The sequence below is a fragment of the Gobius niger genome (assembly GCF_951799975.1).
Source record: "Gobius niger genome assembly, chromosome: 3".
Classification (NCBI taxonomy): domain Eukaryota; kingdom Metazoa; phylum Chordata; class Actinopteri; order Gobiiformes; family Gobiidae; genus Gobius; species Gobius niger.
Genome location: NC_136854.1, coordinates 3,518,942 through 3,541,454, shown reverse-complemented (window position 1 = coordinate 3,541,454; position 22,513 = coordinate 3,518,942). Strand labels below are relative to the sequence as shown.

The following is a 22,513-nucleotide window of genomic DNA, read 5'->3' as shown; positions in this document are numbered from 1 at the left end:
TCCTGACGTGGTCTATGTCCCTGGCCAATGTCACTTTTGTGTGATGATTTTTTTTTGCGACCGGTCCTCCATTGAGTCAATGTAAACTGCCTGTTTGAGGGGGCGCCACAGAGTCAACTTTTATTATTTTCTCTCGTGAACTCCACCCAAAATTAGAGCTTGTGGAGCACTACATTTTTACCCCTGTTACTTGCATATCGTTTTAAAAAAAAATATTATTTAACCTTTATTTAACCAGGTAAAAAACTCATTGAGATTTATAATATCTTTTACGAGAGTGACCTGGCTGAGAGGCAGCAACACATCATAAAACAGTTTACATCAAATATAATACACAATATAAAATACATCTTTGGTAAAACAAAAGCAACCGTGATGGTTGCTTTTGTTTTACCAAAGATGTTGGTGCATTGGTCACATATTTAAATCAATGTTATTCATTCATTTATTGAGTCGTTTTAATGACAGATGTTGAACTCAGGATTCTGGAACAAAAGGATTTAGAAAAAGACAAAGACGTGACCAAGAGTTTCCCTTCATACGGTTTATTTATTTTATTTATTTATCTGAACGAGATTTTCCAACATCTCTAAGGATTTACTTTTTAAATCAATGAACTGGGAAAGGAATGTCAGGAAAAGGTCATGTGACTGAAAATCATCTGTATAATTGAGACTCTGATCCTCAGTCTGACAGAGACACTGAGGAGCCGTAATCACAGAGCCTAAACCCAGGGCTCAGGGTGTGAGTGAAGGTGGTGTTGAAGGTGTGGAGGTGGATCAGTTCCTCAGAGGAGACTGTGTAGAAGGACAGAGAGCCAGCAGCACAGTCCACATACACCCCTACTGTCCCAGAAGAGGAGCCGGGCTGAGGGAGGCGGGTTAGGTTGTTTTTATGCCAAACAGAGAAACCATGTTCAGAGCAGAGCAGACTCCAGGACTGATCATTGTATCCAAACCCACTGTCATAACCGTCTCCTTTCCTCCTGATTCTTCTGTAAGACACTGATATATAAACCCATCCACTCCACTGGACCTCCCAGTAACAGCGCCCAGTCAGACCAGAGTCACACAGAAGCTGAGGCCACCAGTCAAATCTGTCCTGATGATCTGGATACGGCTGATCTTGTCCCACATATGTGGCCTTCTTGTTGTTGTCAGACAGTTTGAGGTTTATCTGAGCTGTGTTTGGATCCAGAGAGAGTTCAGTGAAATCTGACGGAGAGAAAACACAGCAGCAGTTAGTCCCTGTTCACTCTTTAGAGGAGAACGACATTTATGTTGATTTGAAATGGACTCAAAGATTTAAACATGTATATCAACAAATACATGATCGATTTAATTGTTTCACTTAAAAAAAACAAAAAAAATGAGAAAACTGCACATTTTTAAGCCACAGTTTGTAACATTTCACCCCGACAATAGAATAAAACAGGAGCTTTAATTATTGTTTCTGTAAAAATGCTTCTGTTCCAAAGGCTTCACGGGATCGTCTGAGTGAAGCTGAGCTCATTTATTTATGTTTCAGTTTAGTTTCTCTTGTGACGTAGCCACACATAACCTGGAATGTTCTGAAGTCACATTTAACAAATATTTTCTTTCATATTAAAACCTGAATTCTTGTTTGTGTCGCGCTGTCGCAGATAAAGAAACATAATGAAAATTTACATTTAAACTCTTAGAAAGTGGTTTATCAGGAACAAAACATGTCTCAGACTCATGAAGGTGTAAATGTAGTTTAGTTCCTTTAAATTATTGATTTAAGAAGATTTAGGAGGTCTGATGGAGGGCAGGGCTGCGTGTCAGTGGGCGGGGCTATGTGACAGTGGGCGGGGCTGTGACAGTGGCGGTCCTTCAGTTTTCTTTCTGTCGCCCCAAAAATGGACACACTTTTCAAACTAAAATATAAAAACCTAATTCTTTCATCTTTTTCTCATTTTTTAACGAATCTCATGAATCACTTCTCACCTTCTCAAAACTCCCAAACATGTGATTTATTTGGGAGTTTTAACTCTTTATTTGCCAGATTCAAAACAAAACCTTTGAAGTTAAAAACCTGATTCTCTTTATAATAATGAAGAGTTCAGAGCTGGGACTGATGTGGTGTTTAGAGCCTTGGACATGTCAAAGATCAGCAAAAAATTGATTTGAAGCATTTGTAGTTTTTCTGTCGTGGACGATTCTTTATGTCCAGTTGTTCATTATAAAAACATTCATGACTTCCTTTGTCTTTGCTCCCCTGTCGCCGTATAAAAGTCATATATTTTATCATTTCATTTTGCAGAACAAGAGTCAGGTTTGACATTTGTAATAATAATAATAATAATAATAATAATAATAATAATAATAATTAAAGCCGCGCGCGGCGATAAAGGCCCTCGCCCCTGGCGCACTCGCCCCTGGCGCACTCCCCCCTTGCGACCATCCCGCTCGCTCTCGTCCCTTGCGACCACCCCGCTCGCTCTCGTCCCTTGCGACTACCTCCGCTCGCTCTCATGCCTTACGACCACCTCTGTTTGCTTTGGTCCCTTGCGACCACTCTTCATCACTCTAGGCCCTTGCGAGCCCCATGATCGAACTCGCTCATTTTGACTGCCCCTGATCGCTCTCGTCCCTTTTAACCACAATGCTTGATCTTGTCCCTTGGGACCACCTCCACTTGCTTTGTCACTTGCAACCACACTCTCTCCCTCTTCCCCAAACATGTGCCTCACACCCAACCTGGTGTCACTCTTAATTGCTTGTTTGTTTGTTTGTTTGTTTGTTTGTTTGTGTATCTATTTATCAGGACAGTGTACAATTACATAATGCTTGAGAGCAAAGATGACCGTACCAGACTGTAGCTTCACAAGCTAATTTCATAACATAACTAGAACATTTGGCAATTGCTATGCAATTGTGATTGATTGCGGAATCGTAGGCTACTAATGCAGAAATTGCAAAAATTGCAAAACATTGTGAAAACAATCATAATTGCATAATAGTGCTTTTATTGTGAACATCTCCATTTAGTTGCATTATACTGCTTTATATGCGAAAATCCTTATTAAGTTGCATTACAGTGCATTATATGCGAAAGTCCCTTTAAGTTGCATGACAGTGCTTTATATGCGAAAGTCCCTTTAAGTTGCATGACAGTGCTTTATATGCGAATGTCCCTATTAAGTTGCATTATAGTGCTATTGTGAAAATCCCTATGTAGTGGCATAATTGTGTTGTAATTGCAAAAATCACTATTTTGTTGCAGAAACTGTAAAAAACTGTTGAAATTGCAGAAACTCTTAAAACTGTATAAACTGTTAAAATCACTGCCAGACTTCAATGTATCAGAAATTCTATTAAAATGCCGGCAAGAAAAGAGAAAGCATTAGAAAAGTGTCACAGCCATATTTGAACTGGCAACCTCCTACATCAAAGACAAGCACACTATCACTGAGCTGTAGCTCCATGGTATTTACCCCAATGTGGACTAATTTTGGTCTAAATTATCGAGCAGAAGTTAGTTCCCAGCATACTACTGGAGGAGAGAGGTAATTTCCCTGTTTTAGTGAGTGTGGGACCATAGGCAATGATTCATGTACTTCCCGGAAGGTGCTGAGTAACTGCCCCCCGCCCCCCCAGACACTTCCCCGATTGTTTTCGACATTTTCCCCAGTGTTGCCTCAATTGTCTCACTACTATCCCCCCATTTGTTTTTCTTCAGTGACACATATGTTGACAGCGTTTTTCATGAGGGTGGGACCATAAGCGCGGTAAATAATAATAATAAAAAAGTTAAAGTCAGAATTGATCCAGCAACTTAATGATTGGGAATCCAACGCTCAAGCTATGATGCCACACAGGCATAAGAACTTCTATGAAACGTCCCGCACTCATGTGTTTTGGGCTGTGACAATGTGTGCAGCGGCCCATGGAAAAGGTGAAGGCAATGTGAAAGTGTCAAGGTTGTGTTTGGACTGGCAACCTCCTTCACTTGAGATGACCATGCTATCACTGAGCTGAATTCCATGCAAACATGGGCCTGATGACTGCTTGGGTTCTCTAAATTCACAGGCTGAAATTTGATGCCAGCAACACACTGGAGGGGTCATTTCCCTGTTTTTAATGAGTGTGGAACCATTGGCGACGAGACATGTTCTTCCCAGAAAGTGCTGAGTCCAAAAGAAAAAAAAATTAAAAAGAGTCAAAGTTGGGATTTGATCCAGCAACCTCCTGTACACTAACCCAGTGCTCTACCAATGGAGCTACTAAGGCTGAGATGAATTTGGCGGATGTGAAATTAATGTCATTAAAGACCACGCACTTGTGTATTTGCAGGAAACGGTTTAACAGTTTAGAAAATAATATATTTCATAATTTTGTAATTAGGGTAAATTCCTGGCTGCCCAAAGAATCGTTACGAGGGGGTTTCAGCCCTGCAGCACCCTCGATATTGAAGCAATATTTTGGTAAGACCCGTATAGTACGAGGAACACACAGAGACGGACAGGAAACCGTCAAATTGAACTTCCTGTGATAGTACAGTTGAGAAAAACATGAATTTGGAGGCAAAAACGTCCAAATTAAAGCTTCTGTCTGTGACAAAGGGGTAGTATAAGTATATACGAGTCCACAAGTGAAGCTTTTGTGAAGAAAGGGGGAAATTTGGAAAATTGATGAATTTCAGGAGAAACTCTGAAAGAGGCCAGCACGGTGCTAGGCTAAGACCTCTGGCGATTTTCACGGAGGATGGGCGGGTCACTTATAAGCCACTTAAAGGCATTTTTGGCGATGACAGCTGCGTGTGCACACCATTAGGTCCAGGTGGGGCATGTGCACGTGCGCCGGATTGGGTCCGTTCCAATCCGGCCAAGTCTGTGAGAGATATGAGGCTTTAAATTTGCTGAAAATGGCCTCTCAGTTGCGGCCTTGTCATGACCACGCCCAATAGTTTAAAAAAAATGTAGTTGATGATTTTGAAAGCCACATGGGTTTGGGACATGTTGGCCAAATTGGAGGCTTTCCATTGAAAACTCGGGGATCAGGGGCTAGAAGTTCAAGAGATACGCTTTTGAAGGTTTGAGGTTCGGGCCAAGATGGCCGACTTCCTGTAGCATTTAGGGCGGGGTCATAATATCATTTTTGACATGTCTTGACGTGGTCTATGTCCCTGGCCAATGTCACTTTTGTACGAGGATTTTGTTTGCGACCGGGCTCTCTTTGACTCAATGTAAACTGCGTGCTTGAGGGGGCGCCATTGAGCCATCTTTTATTATTTTCTCTCGCGAACCCCACCCAAAATTAGACCTTGCGGAGCACTACATTTTGACCCCTGTTACTTGCATATCGGTTCACGTTTGCTATGTGAATTCTTGCGTTTTCTTCCCCCGTTAATGGTTTTAATTAGTCCCTCGCGGGACACTGCGTGTCCGTTGCTCGGGCCTAATAAAAATAATAATAACAATAGTAATACATTTTATTTGAAACGCACTTTTCATTCAGAGAATCTCAGTGCTACAAGACAACACACACATTAAAAAAAATTCTAAGCTTTCTTAAAAAGGAAAGTTTTCAATTTAGCTTTAAAAAGTCCAGGTTTTTAGTTTCCCTCCGCTCCACGGGGAGGCTGTTCCAAAGCCTTGGTGCAGCAGAACAAAAGGCTCTGTCCCCCATGGTTCAGCGTTTAGTTGAAGGAACATGGAGTTGGAGGCTACTGGATGACCTGAGAGTGTGGTTGGAGGGTTTCCATGATATGAGTTCTTGCAGGTATTGTGGAGCATGACCAGTAATGCATTTATGGGTGAGCAGCAGGATTTAGTAGTCGATCCGGGCAGAAACTGGAAGCCAGTGCAGTGAAAACAGAACGGGTGTGATGTGCTCATACTTCCTGGCTCGCACAAGTAGTCTAGCTGCACTGTTCTGTATATACTGGAGTCTCTGGATGTCTTTGGCAGGGAGCCCATTAAAAAGTCTGTTACAGTAGTCCAGCCTTGAGGAAATAAAGGCATGGATACGTTTTTCTGCGTCAGGAACGGTTAAGAGAGGACGGAGTTTTGCGTCCATTTATATAAAATATATGAATTTGTCTTTTCTTCAGTTCGGACCTTGTTCCTGTTGTCCAGATGAATGAAATCATGTTATTTTCCCATTAGGATATAATGGAGCCATGGCAGAACCTGGACTTTTCTCACATCAAACTTCACATTTTAAATCTCACTGTAATACAGGAAAAAAGTCACATATCTGTGATGTCAGCGTTTCATTTGGAAGAAAAGGAGTTGAATTTGACATTTTCACTGCATTTCAGAACTTTCCACTTTTCTAACATTGTAACAGATGCATGTATTTACAGACAGTTTATACTGAAGCTGTGGCCCAGGGGAAACTACAGAATTTGTTTGTCTTTTATATAAAATACATGAATATTATTAATATTAACAAGTGATTTATCGACAATAATGTTGAGTGTGAAGAAACAGCTCAGTGGGAGCGTCACAATCAGGGGTTAGTTTAGAAGCAGAAAAGTCTCTGTTAGCCGGCTGCATATATGGTTTGACCACAAAAAAAAAATTCTACAAAAGGTTTTTCAATGGTTTTCTGTAGTATCAAGTGTGCTTACTAAAATACTAAAAGTCTTCCAAAATCTGACCACTGGAAAGGTCTAATTTTCAAGATGGTGTCCAAGAGGGTGGCGAGATCCTTAAAATGCCCATTACTCCTTTATTATTCATCCTAGACAAGTCATTTTGGTTCTAACCCCATGTTTTGGGTGTCTAGGAATCCAATGGGCTTGTTCAAATTGTAGTGACATGATCACATAATTATGATATAGAAATCGTGGACAAAGACTCTATATATTGACATTAGCGAGTTGTCACGGCAACGGCACACATTTTCAACGCAACCTTACATTGCTTCCCAGAGGCTTATAGGGGCATGGACAGACTCACAATGCGATGTTGTGGTGCCGCCCCCTCCCCATGCTTTCCCCAGACCTGCGGAACGCGGTGGTTTGCGAGGGGTTTGCCAGTTCAACCCCAAACAAAGTTATGCTCCTGTCACTGTGTGACAAGGGCAAACGCAGACTGAAGCTACCAAGACAAACACAGCAACAAACGCAGGCCCCCTCTTGTTTAATTTGTACATGCTTCTGTCAGGTCAATTAATATCCAGTAACAAAGTATCCTGACGATACTCAGATCTATGTTTTACTAACAGCAGGAGAACATGGGCCTGCAGATACACTGTGTCACTGTATCAAACACATTAGTGTGTGGATTCAAAGTAACTTCCTCCAGTTAAATACAGATAAAACTGAGATAGTCTTTGGCACAGAAACACAGAGAGGTTGTCACTGGTCATCTTGAAGCTCTTTCACTAGAACCGAAAAATCAAGTTCGAAATCTAGGAGTAATCAGGGACTCAGACCTGAATTTTGTAATGGGGTGGCAGGAACTGGCTCCCAAACATCAGGATGAACGACCGCAGGAGGAGGAAAAGCCGTCGGAAAAACTTCAGCACCTGAGGAGCGACGGCAGGTGCTGACTTTCGTGTGTCTTTCCTGCACTTCGTACTGTCCCTGAATGCATCTCTAATGATGCCTCCCACAACAACAACACATGATTACAGCAGCTACACTATGGATAAGTTAAGGCTTATTTACAGCTTTAGACATGTGAAACAAGCGGCGATGGGCGCGGGGCAGGTGAAGACAGGCCTGTTGTTGTGGACTATGCTAAAGAAGTTTTTTCAAATGGAGCAAATGACACGACGAGTGAGAATCATAGATAAAGAGGTTAAGAGTTCTACGATGGATCCCCAGAGGATCGAGTGCACAGTGAGTGTATAGCTTTTATGCTTATTCTGAGGAGTAAAGTCTGGCTGAATGTGACATGTTGCCCTGACTCATTTGATATGAAGTGTATGCGTTTGTTTCTATGTTTGTCTTGATAGATTGAGTCTGCGTTTGACCGTATTTCGCAGTGACAGGAGCCGAAAACTGTTTCTATCAGTTTTGAGGTTGAACACAGTGATTCTGCCGAACGAATGCTCTCATTCTCAAAAGGGAATGAATAAATGAAATGAAATGAAAAATCATCCCATCCACCCACTCCCATATTGTGCTGCCCCGCCCCCCTCCCACTATGAGCTATTAAAATGTGTCCCGCGCCCTTTTGTGTTGGGTCTTGCAATCAACTCTAACCTGGGTTACAACCGGTTTAGTCTAAGTCCTGGTTTAGTCCTGCCTCAGACAGCGGCTCGGCCATCTCCAATTATCTGCGCACACGTTCATGTTGCTTTTTTAGACTTACTGTGGTCATATATGGAGAAAAAAAAAGTACCGAAAGTTTGAACTGAAACAATTTTTGTTTTTCGATACTGTCCCCTACCAGACATTTTCGTTTAATGGTGCCCATCCCGACATATGGCTGAAATGAACTTTCTTTCCAGAAAAATAATGAAGGTCTCAGTTCTAAAGGTTTTAGAGAAAACAGCTCAAACTCTCCTGACGTCAATATCGCAGCTGTCATTTTAAAAGTATGTTAAGAGTCAGACTTACATCTCCTGGGCCCCATCCATCGTTCTCCAGCAGGACTCAGTCTGAAACAGACACAGACTCAGATACACAGTTTGGTTGTGTCGACTGTAATAACTGTGTAATAACTGAGTAATAACTGTGTATCAACTGTGTAATAACTGTCCTCACCTGAGAGTGGAGAGTGAGCAGTGGGGCTCCTCCTGTAGAGCAGTCAGGAGCTTTACTCCTGTGTCTCCTGGATGGTTGAAGCTGAGGTCCAGGTCTGTCAGATGGGAGGGGTTGGACCTCAGAGCTGAGGCCAGAGCAGCACAGCCTTCCTCTGAGATCAGACACCCTGACAGTCTGAACACACAGGGTTAAACAGAGTCATAGAAATGACAAACTCACAGAGATGAAGAGTAAACCCTCTGACCTGAGCTGCTCCAGTTTACAGTGAGGACTCTTCAGTCCAACAGACAACATCTTCAGCCCTGAGTCCTTCAGGTCGTTCTTACTGAGGTCCAGGACTGTCAGACTAGAGGAGCTGAGGACTGAGGACAGAGCTTCACAGCTTCTCTCTGACAGGTTACAGCTGCTCAGTCTGGAGAGAACACACTGTTTTAGGAAAAGTTTAGAAGGTTCATACTTACATAGACCTCACTCACAGAGCTTTGTTGGAGGCTTTGACCACTGGCATCAGCCTCAGCAGAGCCTCCTCTGAAGCACAGTATTTCTTCAGCTCAAACTGCTCCAGAGCTTCTTCTGATGACAGTAAGATGAAGGCCAGAGCTGACCACTGAGCAGGAGACAGTCCACCTTCAGACAGACGTCCTGAGCTCAGGTACTGTTGGACCTGCTCCACCAGAGAACCATCATTCAGTTCATTCAGACAGTGGAGCAGGTTGATGCTTCTCTCTGCAGACACTTTCTTTCTCAGCGTCCTCTTGATGTACTCAGCTGTTTTCTGATTGGTCTGGGAGCTACTTCCTGTCTGTGTCAGCAGACCTTGGAGAAGGCTCTGATTGGTCGGCAGTGAAAGACCCAGGAGGAAGCGCAGGAACAAGTCCAGGTGCCCGTTTGGACTCTGTAAGGCCTGGTCCACAGCTGTCTGGTGCAGATGTTTCAGTTTAGGCTCGACTCTTAGCAGAGTGGACTTCTGTGTTTTTGTGGAGAGCAGGTTGACTCCAGTGTCGACGAAGGTCTGATGGACGTGAAGAGCAGCCAGAAACTCCTGCACACTCAGATGGATGAAGCAGTAGACCTTGTCCTGGTACAGGCCTGGCTCCTCTCTAAAGACCTGTGTGAAGACTCCGGAGTACACTGAGGCGGCTGCAGCGTCCAGCCCACACTCGCTCAGGTCACTCTCATAGAAGATCAGGTTTCCTTTCTGCAGCTGCTCAAAGGCCAGTTTTCCCAGAGACTGCACCATCTTCCTGGTCTCTGGACTCCAGTGTGGGTCTGTCTCAGATCCTCCTTCATACTTGATGTTCTTGACTTTGGCCTGAACCACCAGGAAGTGGATGTACATCTGAGTCAGGGTCTTGGGCAGCTCTGCTCTCTCTCTGGTCTTCAGCACATGCTCCAGGACTGTGGAGAGGATCCAGCAGAAGACTGGCATGAAGCACATGATGTGGAGGCTTCGGGACGTCTTGATGTGGGAGATGATTGTGTGGGCCTCGTCTCTGAACCTGTTCCTGAAGTACAGCTCCTTCTGTGGGTCGCTGAACCCTCGCACCTCTGTCACCATGGAGACGCACTCAGCAGGGATCTGATTGGCCGCCGTGGGGCGTGTGGTTATCCAGAGGCGAGCGGAGGGAAGCAGGCTCCCCCTGATGAGGTTCACCAGCAGCTCCTCCACTGAGGCGCTCTCTGTGGGCTCCGTCAGGGCCTTGGTTTGGGTGAAGTCCAGAGGAAGTCTGCACTCGTCCAGACCGTCAAAGATGAAGAGCAGCTGCAGATCATCAAAGCTGCTCACTTCTTCTGTTGCTCTAAAGAAGTGATGGAGCAGCTGCACCAGGCTGAAGCTCCTGTCCTTCAGCACATTGAGTGCTCTGAAAGTGAAGGGGAACAGCAGCTGGACGTCCTGGTGGGCTTTGCCTTCAGCCCAGTCCAGACTGAACTTCTGAGTGAGCAGTGTTTTCCCGATGCCAGCCACTCCCTTTGTCAGCACTGTTCTGACGGGCGCCTCTGTGTCCGCGGGGCCTTTAAACATGTCTTCACATGTGATGGCTGTCTCTGCTCCGCCTGCTTTCCTGGAGGCTGTTTCCATGTGTCTGACCTCATGTTCCTGGTTGACCTCTGAGGCCCCTCCCTCTGTGATGTAGAGCTCTGTGTAGATCTGCTGCAGGAGGGCGGGGCTTCCTGCTTTAGCCACGCCCTCAAACACACACTGACACTTCTGCTGCAGGTCACGCTTCAGTTTACGCTGAAGAACTCCAGAACCTCTCCCTGAATGAAGACACAGACAGAGCCTGAGTCTCAGAGAAGATCAAATGACTGAGTGAAATGGACCTACTGCTCCACAGACGCTCAGCCAGCTCCTTCTGCTGCCTCCTCCTCAGGAAGTTCACAGTGATCTTCAGAAAAGCCTCTCCATCCTCATCCTCCACAGGCTCTAAGCATTCTGGGTAATCTGTGCTCAGAACCTTGTGGAGATTTTTCAGCTCCTTCTGGACAAAAGTGAAGATGTCCTCCTCCAGAAGCTGCACAGACACATTAGAAACAACACAAATGCAGTCATTGTCAGATCTGTGTGAAACAAGTCCATTCATCTGAACATCTCCAAACTTCAGTGAAGGACACACCTTAAATATGGAGTCCAGCTGAGTGTGATGTTGCTGAGCTCTGAGCTCTGGAGCCTGCTCCACTCTGTGACAGAGACACAACAAACACCTCAGGATTCAGCTGTTTCTCTCACACTTTCAGAACCTCATTAAACCACTGTCTGTCCTTGTGTTTGAACACACTCAATCTTACTGATCTGAGGAGAAGTTCAGTGGTTCAATCATGGACCGGTCGCTCCTGAGGGACTCACAGTCGGGGCCTGGTTCAGAACCTTCTGGTTTGACGTCAACACTGGGTCTAACACAGACAAAAATAATATAAACATTAAATATTTTTATTATACGGCTCTTCACAACAGTTGATGATAAACACAGTGAGAGATAAATTAAGATAAATTAAAAGATTAATAGCCCAAATTTTTTACAGGCTGTTTATCATCTTCCGTCTACAGTCCATTATCTGTCTTTTAGTTCCTGATCCTTTGTGATTGAAATAACAGCACAATAATCGTGATTGTCACAAAGCAGTTAAAAATGTCAACATTTACTAAAGATTCCTTTGTTTCCTTTAGTGAATCTTTCTTTGATCCTTCCCTTTATGTGACAATAATATTCCATAATACACAGAATCAAATCTCACCGCTCTGTCCTGAAGTTTATTGGTTTTCCCATAGACTGGTCACTGAGGGACTCACAGCTGGGACCAGGTTCAGACGGAGGATGTTTCTGGCGGATCCTGAGACAAAGAAGAAAACACACTTCAGTGAAACACACGGGACTGTCCTGGATCAGACTCAGGAAAGGATCATCTGCTCTTTCCCAGAAACAATATAATCTTATTAAACTAAACCTACTGTTCAGTCTCGTACATTTTGATTTTGTGTTTTGATTGTTTTGGGAACCCAGAGTTTATGGAGACGTTTCTGCACTGGGGTCCCACAGGGAACAGTCCTCTCACCGCTTCCACTAACTGTTTACATATCAGACTTTAATATAACAGAGGGCTGAGAGAGTGGACTCAGCGGAAATCAGAGGTAAATTTTAAAGACTTTTATCTGTCCTCAAAAGCCCTTTAAAAAGAGGTCAGAGGTTACTTTAAAACGCTGCTTCCACTGAAGTCGCTCAAACACAAACAAAGACCTGACAGTTTATTCCAATTCTAAAACCCAAACACTAAAATGTCATTAACATAAAGTGGAGTGACTCGACTTACTGTGAATCATGTTTTCCTTTAAAATGAATCCCGCGCTCATTGGAGTGATCACTTTTCACGGACAACGGGCCGATCCCAGGAGCAGATCTGTGAACACAAGAGAGACTTTAGGTCTGACTCTGATATAAAGGACATAGTTAGAGACTCTGGTATAAAGAACAGAGTTAGAGACTCTGTATAAAGAACAGAGTTAGAGACTCTGATATAAAGAACAGAGTTAGAGACTCTGGTATAAAGAACAGAGTTAGAGACTCTGGTATAAAGAACAGAGTTAGAGACTCTGATATAAAGAACAGAGTTAGAGACTCTGATATAAAGGACAGAGTTAGAGACTCTGTATAAAGAACAGAGTTAGAGACTCTGATATAAAGAACAGAGTTAGAGACTCTGGTATAAAGAACAGAGTTAGAGACTCTGGTATTGCTGGGTTGCAGGTTCTAGAATGTGATGATGTCATCGGACCCAGCGGGGGGCAAGAGCCAATTTTTCCTATTAATAACATTACACTTTCACAAGTCATGGCTAAAAAGAAAATACATGAATTTAAAAAATGATCTTTAATATCAGTCACTGGGTCCAAGATCTCTCTGTACAAGACCAAAAATTTCCTCAAAAACAAAATAATTTTTCCTCTATATAATAATATAGGCCTTTAGAACGCTGTGATGTCACCTGCAACCCAGCAATAAAGAACAGAGTTAGAGACTCTGATATAAAGGACAGAGTTAGAGACTCTGATATAAAGGACAGAGTTAGAGACTCTGATATAAAGAACAGAGTTAGAGTCTCTGATATAAAGAACAGAGTTAGAGACTCTGATATAAAGAACAGAGTTAGAGTCTCTGATATAAAGGACAGAGTTAGAGACTCTGATATAAAGAACAGAGTTAGAGACTCTAATATAAAGAACAGAGTTAGAGACTCTGATATAAAGGACAGAGTTAGAGACTCTGATATAAAGGACAGAGTTAGAGACTCTGATATAAAGAACAGAGTTAGAGACTCTGATATAAAGGACAGAGTTAGAGACTCTGATATAAAGAACAGAGTTAGAGTCTCTGATATAAAGAACATAGTTAGAGACTCTGATATAAAGAACAGAGTTAGAGTCTCTGATATAAAGGACAGAGTTAGAGACTCTGATATAAAGAACAGAGTTAGAGACTCTAATATAAAGAACAGAGTTAGAGACTCTGATATAAAGGACAGAGTTAGAGACTCTGATATAAAGAACAGAGTTATGGCTCGGTTCCACCTACCCTACTCTACTCTACCCTGCTCTACTTTGCCTGCATTTGAAATGTTTCCACCAGCCCACTTTACAGTTAACTGGTACTTTTTTTAGTACCTGCTTGGCCCTGGTACTAACCAGGCCAAGCAGGTACTGTTTCCAATGGGTACAGTCAAAAGCAAAGCCATATCCATGGATACACCCTGGTAACCATGGATACAGTATCAGATTCTACAGAATAGTGGAAACACAACCAGGCCAAGTAGAGTAGGACCAAACCAAGTAGAGTAGAGAAGGGTAGGGCTGGTGGAAACGAGCCATTAGAGACTCTAATATAAAGAACAGAGTTAGAGACTCTAATATAAATAACAGAGATAGAGACTCTGGTATAAAGGACAGAGTTAGAGATTCTGATATAAAAAACAGAGTTAGAGACTCTGATATAAAGGACAGAGTTAGAGACTCTGATATAAAGAACAGAGTTAGAGACTCTGATATAAAAAAACAGAGTTAGAGACTCTGATATAAAGAACAGAGTTAGAGACTCTGATATAAAGGACAGAGTTAGAGACTCTGATATAAAGGACAGAGTTAGAGACTCTGACATAAAGAACAGAGTTAGAGACTCTGATATAAAGAACAGAGTTAGAGACTCTGATATAAAGAACAGAGTTAGAGACTCTGATATAAAGGACAGAGTTAGAGACTCTGATATAAAGAACAGAGTTATGGCTCGGTTCCACCTACCCTACTCTACTCTACCCTGCTCTACTTTGCCTGCATTTGAAATGTTTCCACCAGCCCACTTTACAGTTAACTGGTACTTTTTTTAGTACCTGCTTGGCCCTGGTACTAACCAGGCCAAGCAGGTACTGTTTCCAATGGGTACAGTCAAAAGCAAAGCCATATCCATGGATACACCCTGGTAACCATGGATATAGTATCAGATTCTACAGAATAGTGGAAACACAACCAGGCCAAGTAGAGTAGGACCAAACCAAGTAGAGTAGAGAAGGGTAGGGCTGGTGGAAAAGAGCCATTAGAGACTCTGATATAAAGGACAGAGTTAGAGACTCTGATATAAAAAAACAGAGTTAGAGTCTCTGATATAAAGGACAGCGTTAGAGACTCTGATATAAAGGACAGAGTTAGAGACTCTGATATAAAAAAACAGAGTTAGAGACTCTGATATAAAGAACAGAGTTAGAGACTCTGATATAAAGAACAGAGTTAGAGACTCTGATATAAAGGACAGAGTTAGAGACTCTGACATAAAGAACAGAGTTAGAGACTCTGATATAAAGAACAGAGTTAGAGACTCTGATATAAAGAACAGAGTTAGAGACTCTGATATAAAGGACAGAGTTAGAGACTCTGATATAAAGAACAGAGTTATGGCTCGGTTCCACCTACCCTACTCTACTCTACCCTGCTCTACTTTGCCTGCATTTGAAATGTTTCCACCAGCCCACTTTACAGTTAACTGGTACTTTTTTTAGTACCTGCTTGGCCCTGGTACTAACCAGGCCAAGCAGGTACTGTTTCCAATGGGTACAGTCAAAAGCAAAGCCATATCCATGGATACACCCTGGTAACCATGGATATAGTATCAGATTCTACAGAATAGTGGAAACACAACCAGGCCAAGTAGAGTAGGACCAAACCAAGTAGAGTAGAGAAGGGTAGGGCTGGTGGAAAAGAGCCATTAGAGACTCTGATATAAAGGACAGAGTTAGAGACTCTGATATAAAAAAACAGAGTTAGAGTCTCTGATATAAAGGACAGTGTTAGAGACTCTGATATAAAGGACAGAGTTAGAGACTCTGATATAAAAAAACAGAGTTAGAGACTCTGATATAAAGAACAGAGTTAGAGACTCTGATATAAAGAACAGAGTTAGAGACTCTGATATAAAGGACAGAGTTAGAGACTCTGACATAAAGAACAGAGTTAGAGACTCTGATATAAAGAACAGAGTTAGAGACTCTGATATAAAGAACAGAGTTAGAGACTCTGATATAAAGAACAGAGTTAGAGACTCTGATATAAAGGACAGAGTTAGAGACTCTGATATAAAGGACAGAGTTAGAGACTCTGATATAAAGGACAGAGTTAGAGACTCTGATATAAAGAACAGAGTTAGAGACTCTGATATAAAGAACAGAGTTAGAGACTCTGATATAAAGAACAGAGTTAGAGACTCTGATATAATGACCAGAGTTAGAGTCTCTGATATAATGACCAGAGTTAGAGTCTCTGATATAAAGGACGGAGTTAGAGACTCTTATATAAAGGACAGAGTTAGAGACTCTGATATAAAGGGCAGAGTTAGAGACTCTGATATAATGACCAGAGTTAGAGTCTCTGATATAAAGAACAGAGTTAGAGACTCTTATATAAAGGACAGAGTTAGAGACTCTTATATAAAGGACGGAGTTAGAGACTCTGATATAAAGGACAGAGTTAGAGACTCTGATATAAAGAACAGAGTTAGAGACTCTGATATAAAGGACAGAGTTAGAGACTCTGATATAAAAAAACAGAGTTAGAGTCTCTGATATAAAGGACAGAGTTAGAGACTCTGATATAAAGGACAGAGTTAGAGACTCTGATATAAAAAAACAGTTAGAGACTCTGATATAAAGAACAGAGTTAGAGACTCTGGTATAAAGAACAGAGTTAGAGACTCTGATATAAAGGACAGAGTTAGAGACTCTGACATAAAGAACAGAGTTAGAGACTCTGATATAAAGAACAGAGTTAGAGACTCTGATATAAAGAACAGAGTTAGAGACTCTGATATAAAGAACAGAGTTAGAGACTCTGATATAAAGGACAGAGTTAGAGACTCTGATATAAAGGACAGAGTTAGAGACTCTGATATAAAGGACAGAGTTAGAGACTCTGATATAAAGAACAGAGTTAGAGACTCTGATATAATGACCAGAGTTAGAGTCTCTGATATAATGACCAGAGTTAGAGTCTCTGATATAAAGGACGGAGTTAGAGACTCTTATATAAAGGACAGAGTTAGAGACTCTGATATAAAGGGCAGAGTTAGAGACTCTGATATAATGACCAGAGTTAGAGTCTCTGATATAAAGAACAGAGTTAGAGACTCTGATATAAAGGACGGAGTTAGAGACTCTGATATAAAGGACAGAGTTAGAGACTCTGATATAAAGGACAGAGTTAGAGACTCTGATATAATGACCAGAGTTAGAGTCTCTGATATAAAGAACAGAGTTAGAGACTCTGATATAAAGGACGGAGTTAGAGACTCTGATATAAAGGACGGAGTTAGAGACTCTTATATAAAGGACAGAGTTAGAGACTCTGATATAAAGGACAGAGTTAGAGACTCTGATATAAAGAACAGAGTTAGAGACTCTGATATAAAGAACAGAGTTAGAGTCTCTGATATAAAGAACAGAGTTAGAGACTCTGATATAATGACCAGAGTTAGAGTCTCTGATATAAAGAACAGAGTTAGAGACTCTGATATAAAGGACGGAGTTAGAGACTCTGATATAAAGGACGGAGTTAGAGACTCTTATATAAAGGACAGAGTTAGAGACTCTGATATAAAGGACAGAGTTAGAGACTCTGATATAAAGAACAGAGTTAGAGACTCTGATATAAAGAACAGAGTTAGAGACTCTGGTATAAAGGACAGAGTTAGAGACTCTTATATAAAGGACATAGTTAGAGACTCTGATATAAAGAACAGTGTTAGAGACTCTGATATAAAGGACAGAGTTAGAGACTCTGATATAAAGAACAGAGTTAGAGACTCTGATATAAAGGACATAGTTAGAGACTCTGATATAAAGAACAGTGTTAGAGACTCTGATATAAAGGACAGAGTTAGAGACTCTGATATAAAGGACAGAGTTAGAGACTCTGATATAAAGGACGGAGTTAGAGACTCTTATATAAAGGACACAGTTAGAGACTCTGATATAAAGAACAGTGTTAGAGACTCTGATATAAAGGACAGAGTTAGAGACTCTGATATAAAGAACAGAGTTAGAGACTCTGATATAAAGGACAGAGTTAGAGACTCTGATATAAAGAACAGAGTTAGAGACTCTGATATAAAGAACAGAGTTAGAGACTCTGATATAAAGGACAGAGTTAGAGACTCTGATATAAAGGACAGAGTTATAGACTCTGATATAAAGAACAGAGTTAGAGACTCTGATATAAAGAACAGAGTTAGAGACTCTGATATAAAGGACAGAGTTAGAGACTCTGATATAAAGAACAGAGTTAGAGACTCTGATATAAAGGACAGAGTTAGAGACTCTGATATAAAGGACAGAGTTAGAGACTCTGATATAAAGGACAGAGTTAGAGACTCTGATATAAAGAACAGAGTTAGAGACTCTGATATAAAGGACAGAGTTAGAGACTCTGATATAAAGAACAGAGTTAGAGTCTCTGATATAAAGAACAGAGTTAGAGACTCTGATATAATGACCAGAGTTAGAGTCTCTGATATAAAGAACAGAGTTAGAGACTCTGATATAAAGGACGGAGTTAGAGACTCTGATATAAAGGACGGAGTTAGAGACTCTTATATAAAGGACAGAGTTAGAGACTCTGATATAAAGGACAGAGTTAGAGACTCTGATATAAAGAACAGAGTTAGAGACTCTGATATAAAGAACAGAGTTAGAGACTCTGGTATAAAGGACAGAGTTAGAGACTCTTATATAAAGGACATAGTTAGAGACTCTGATATAAAGAACAGTGTTAGAGACTCTGATATAAAGGACAGAGTTAGAGACTCTGATATAAAGAACAGAGTTAGAGACTCTGATATAAAGGACATAGTTAGAGACTCTGATATAAAGAACAGTGTTAGAGACTCTGATATAAAGGACAGAGTTAGAGACTCTGATATAAAGGACAGAGTTAGAGACTCTGATATAAAGGACGGAGTTAGAGACTCTTATATAAAGGACATAGTTAGAGACTCTGATATAAAGAACAGTGTTAGAGACTCTGATATAAAGGACAGAGTTAGAGACTCTGATATAAAGAACAGAGTTAGAGACTCTGATATAAAGGACAGAGTTAGAGACTCTGATATAAAGAACAGAGTTAGAGACTCTGATATAAAGAACAGAGTTAGAGACTCTGATATAAAGGACAGAGTTAGAGACTCTGATATAAAGGACAGAGTTATAGACTCTGATATAAAGAACAGAGTTAGAGACTCTGATATAAAGAACAGAGTTAGAGACTCTGATATAAAGGACAGAGTTAGAGACTCTGATATAAAGAACAGAGTTAGAGACTCTGATATAAAGGACAGAGTTAGAGACTCTGATATAAAGGACAGAGTTAGAGACTCTGATATAAAGGACAGAGTTAGAGACTCTGATATAAAGAACAGAGTTAGAGACTCTGATATAAAGGACAGAGTTAGAGACTCTGATATAAAGAACAGAGTTAGAGACTCTGATATAAAGGACAGAGTTAGAGACTCTGATATAAAGGACAGAGTTAGAGACTCTGATATAAAGGACAGAGTTAGAGACTCTGATATAAAGAACAGAGTTAGAGACTCTAATATAAAGAACAGAGTTAGAGACTCTGTTATAAAGGACAGAGTTAGAGATTCTGATATAAAGACAGAGTTAGAGACTCTGATATAAAGGACAGAGTTAGAGACTCTAATATAAAGAACAGAGTTAGAGACTCTGGTATAAAGGACAGAGTTAGAGACTCTGATATAAAGAACAGAGTTAGAGTCTCTGATATAATGACCAGAGTTAGAGTCTCTGATATAAAGGACGGAGTTAGAGACTCTTATATAAAGGACAGAGTTAGAGACTCTGATATAAAGAACAGAGTTAGAGACTCTGATATAAAGAACAGAGTTAGAGTCTCTGATATAAAGAACAGAGTTAGAGTCTCTGATATAAAGGACGGAGTTAGAGACTCTGATATAAAGGACAGAGTTAGAGACTCTGATATAAAGAACAGAGTTAGAGACTCTGATATAAAGGACAGAGTTAGAGACTCTGATATAACCCAGATAACAAGCCGATGTGGCCCACATCAGGCAAAGATGTGGCACTTGTGGCATTGGTGTGGCCCGCGGGAAACAGATGTAAACCAGAAGTGGGCCATGTAAAACATAACAACACATGGCCCATTAATGGAATAACGTTTATGGGCCACTAATGGCAAATACATGGCACGTGTGGCCTCAATATCTCCAGATAAACCAGCAGTTAACCAAATGTGGCCCACATGCAAATGACCAACTATGGCCCATTAATGAAAACACATATATGGGCCACTTATGGCAAAGACATGGCACGTGTGGCTTCAATATCTCCAGATAAACCAGCAGTACACCAAATGTGGCCCACATGCAAATGACCAACTATGGCCCATTAATGAAAACACATATATGGGCCACTTATGGCAAAGACATGGCAGTTCCAGGATAGTTTAAACCGGAATAACCAGAGGCAAACCAAATATGGCCCATATACAAAATACCAAAAGTGGCCCAAAAGTGGCAAAACATCTGTGGGCCAATGGTGGCAAACATACACTGAGAAAAGTAAAACATTGGCTTAATCTGCAAAATGTATAGAAATCATTTACATCTGCATTTTGCTAGTTGTTCATATTGATATATATTCATTAGTCCAACTATAAATGTTTCATCTGTAACTGTGAATATTTTAAATTGGTTCAACAAAAAAATGTTCCTGACTTGAATGTTCAAAGGTTCATTGAGTCAATTTAAAACTCTTCATTAGCAGATATGAGCTAATTTAAAAATTTCCATTGAACCAATGTACTTTTAGCCCTCATGTTGCCTTCGCGGGTCATTTTGACCCACTGTCATGTTCCGGGCATTTGGATGCAAGGTGACACAAGGGGGCGCCCTTCCAACCTTCTCAGTGTAAATGTGAGTTGCCTTTCTTCAGAGTTAGACTTTAGGTCAGACACCATGAGTGACAGTAACATGACGCTAAATACAGTGAGCTCTTTGTTTGCAGTAAAAAGGCTGAGGCCTCATTGCTCTTCAGTCACAGACTGAGAAGTGAAGAAGGAAGTCGTGAAGCTTCTGCTTTAGCCAGAACTTCAGACTTCTGCTGCATATCATGCAAGAGTCATATCATATTCTGAAACTCAATTATGTTGTAAAAACCTAATATATCGAAAATTATTGTTACAATTACAAAAAGATTAAAAAAAATGAAAATCCTGTGTCTATTAAAGTTTTTTTATTTACTCTCATTCAAAAAAAAAAACAACACAAACAAACCCAGGTCACTTGTGTCTGCTGTAAAGTCATGTTTGTCCCAGTTCCTCTGAGTCGTGGTGCAGCAGGACTGATGTGGACAGATGTTACAGGAGAAGCTAATGAGGTTCATTTCTTCAACAGTTACTATAGTAACTATTTTCTCCAAAGTAAAAGTACATCTACCACAGTCCTGTCCACATCTGTCATGGTCCACCATGACCCACCACGACTCAGAGGAACTGCGACAAACATGACTTTACAGCAGATACAAATGGTTAGGGTTTGTTTTTTTGTTTTGTTTTTAAAATGAGAGTAAATAAAAAAAAATAAAAAAAATAGATTAGATACAGCATTTTTGTAATTGTAATTATTTTCCATATATTATGTTTTTCCTATAGAGTTTGAGAATATGATCAATCAATCGAACTTTATTTATAAAGTGCTTTTCATACCAAAAGGTATCACAAAGTGCTTTACAGATTACAACATTTGATATGATGTAATATGACCGCTACATGCAGCAGAAGTCTGAAGTTATGTCTAAAGTAGAAGCTCCGTGACTTTCTTCTTCCCTTTTCAGTCTGTGACTGAAGAGCAATGAGGCCTCAGCCTTTTTACTGCAAACAAAGAGCTCACTGTATTTAGCGTCATGTTGCTGTCACTCATGGTGTCTGACCGAAAGTCTCACTCTGACACAAGGGGGCGCCGTTCCAACCTTCTCAGTGTAAATGTGAGTTGACTTTCTTCAGAGTGAGACTTTAGGTCAGACACCATGAGTGACAGTAACATGACGCTAAATACAGTGAGCTCTTTGTTTGCAGTAAAAAGGCTGAGGCTTCGTTGCTCTTCAGTCACTGACTGAGAAGTGAAGAAGGAAGTCACGGAGCTTCTGCTTTAGACAGAACTTCAGACTTCTGCTGCATGTAAGAGGCATATCTTAAAAGTACATTGGCTCAATGAAGAGTTTTAAATTGACTCAATGAACATTCAAGTCAGGAAAAAATTTTTGTTGAACCAATTTAAAATATTCACAGTTACAGATGAAACATTTATAGTTGGACTCATGAATATATATCATTATGAACAACTAGCAAAATGCAGATGTAAATGATTTCTATACATTTTTCAGATTAAGCCAATGTTTTACTTTTCTCAGTGTGTGTACCATCAGTGGGCCATGTCTGGACCACCTTTGAATAATCTGGTTTACTACTGGCTAAAGGTTGGCCCTGTTCTGGGTTTATTGTGGGCCAGATGTGGTAACCGGATATGGACCACGTTGTGGCCGATAATCCAAGCGGTATGTGAGCCAAACGTGAGCCAAAAGTGAGATATGTAGGCCAGACGTGGGCCAAAAAATGTGTCCACGTGTGGTACTCCAATGGGCCAAATGACGACCACATGTGTACCATCAGTGGGCCATGTCTGGACCACCTTTGAATAATCTGGTTTACTACTGGCTAAGAGTTGGACCTGTTCTGGGTTTATTGTGGGCCAGATGTGGCAACCGG

At 41.1% G+C, this 22,513-nt stretch overlaps 1 protein-coding gene across 1 annotated transcript in view; it reads right to left on the bottom strand.

Moving 5' to 3' along the window:
- Window positions 1–684: 684 nt before the first annotated feature.
- The window catches only part of LOC306960577 (NACHT, LRR and PYD domains-containing protein 3-like), a gene marked incomplete at both ends in the record, with an annotated part of 33,675 nt that continues 11,846 nt past the window's right edge, over window positions 685–22,513 (bottom strand). Inside the window, 8 exons of the mRNA XM_079553009.1 lie at window positions 685–1,214; window positions 8,539–8,579; window positions 8,686–8,859; window positions 8,930–9,097; window positions 9,162–10,944; window positions 11,012–11,198; window positions 11,301–11,364; window positions 11,920–12,015. Of these exons, the coding sequence (XP_079409135.1) occupies window positions 685–1,214; window positions 8,539–8,579; window positions 8,686–8,859; window positions 8,930–9,097; window positions 9,162–10,944; window positions 11,012–11,198; window positions 11,301–11,364; window positions 11,920–12,015 (3,043 nt within the window). The remainder of the gene's footprint in view (window positions 1,215–8,538; window positions 8,580–8,685; window positions 8,860–8,929; window positions 9,098–9,161; window positions 10,945–11,011; window positions 11,199–11,300; window positions 11,365–11,919; window positions 12,016–22,513) is intronic.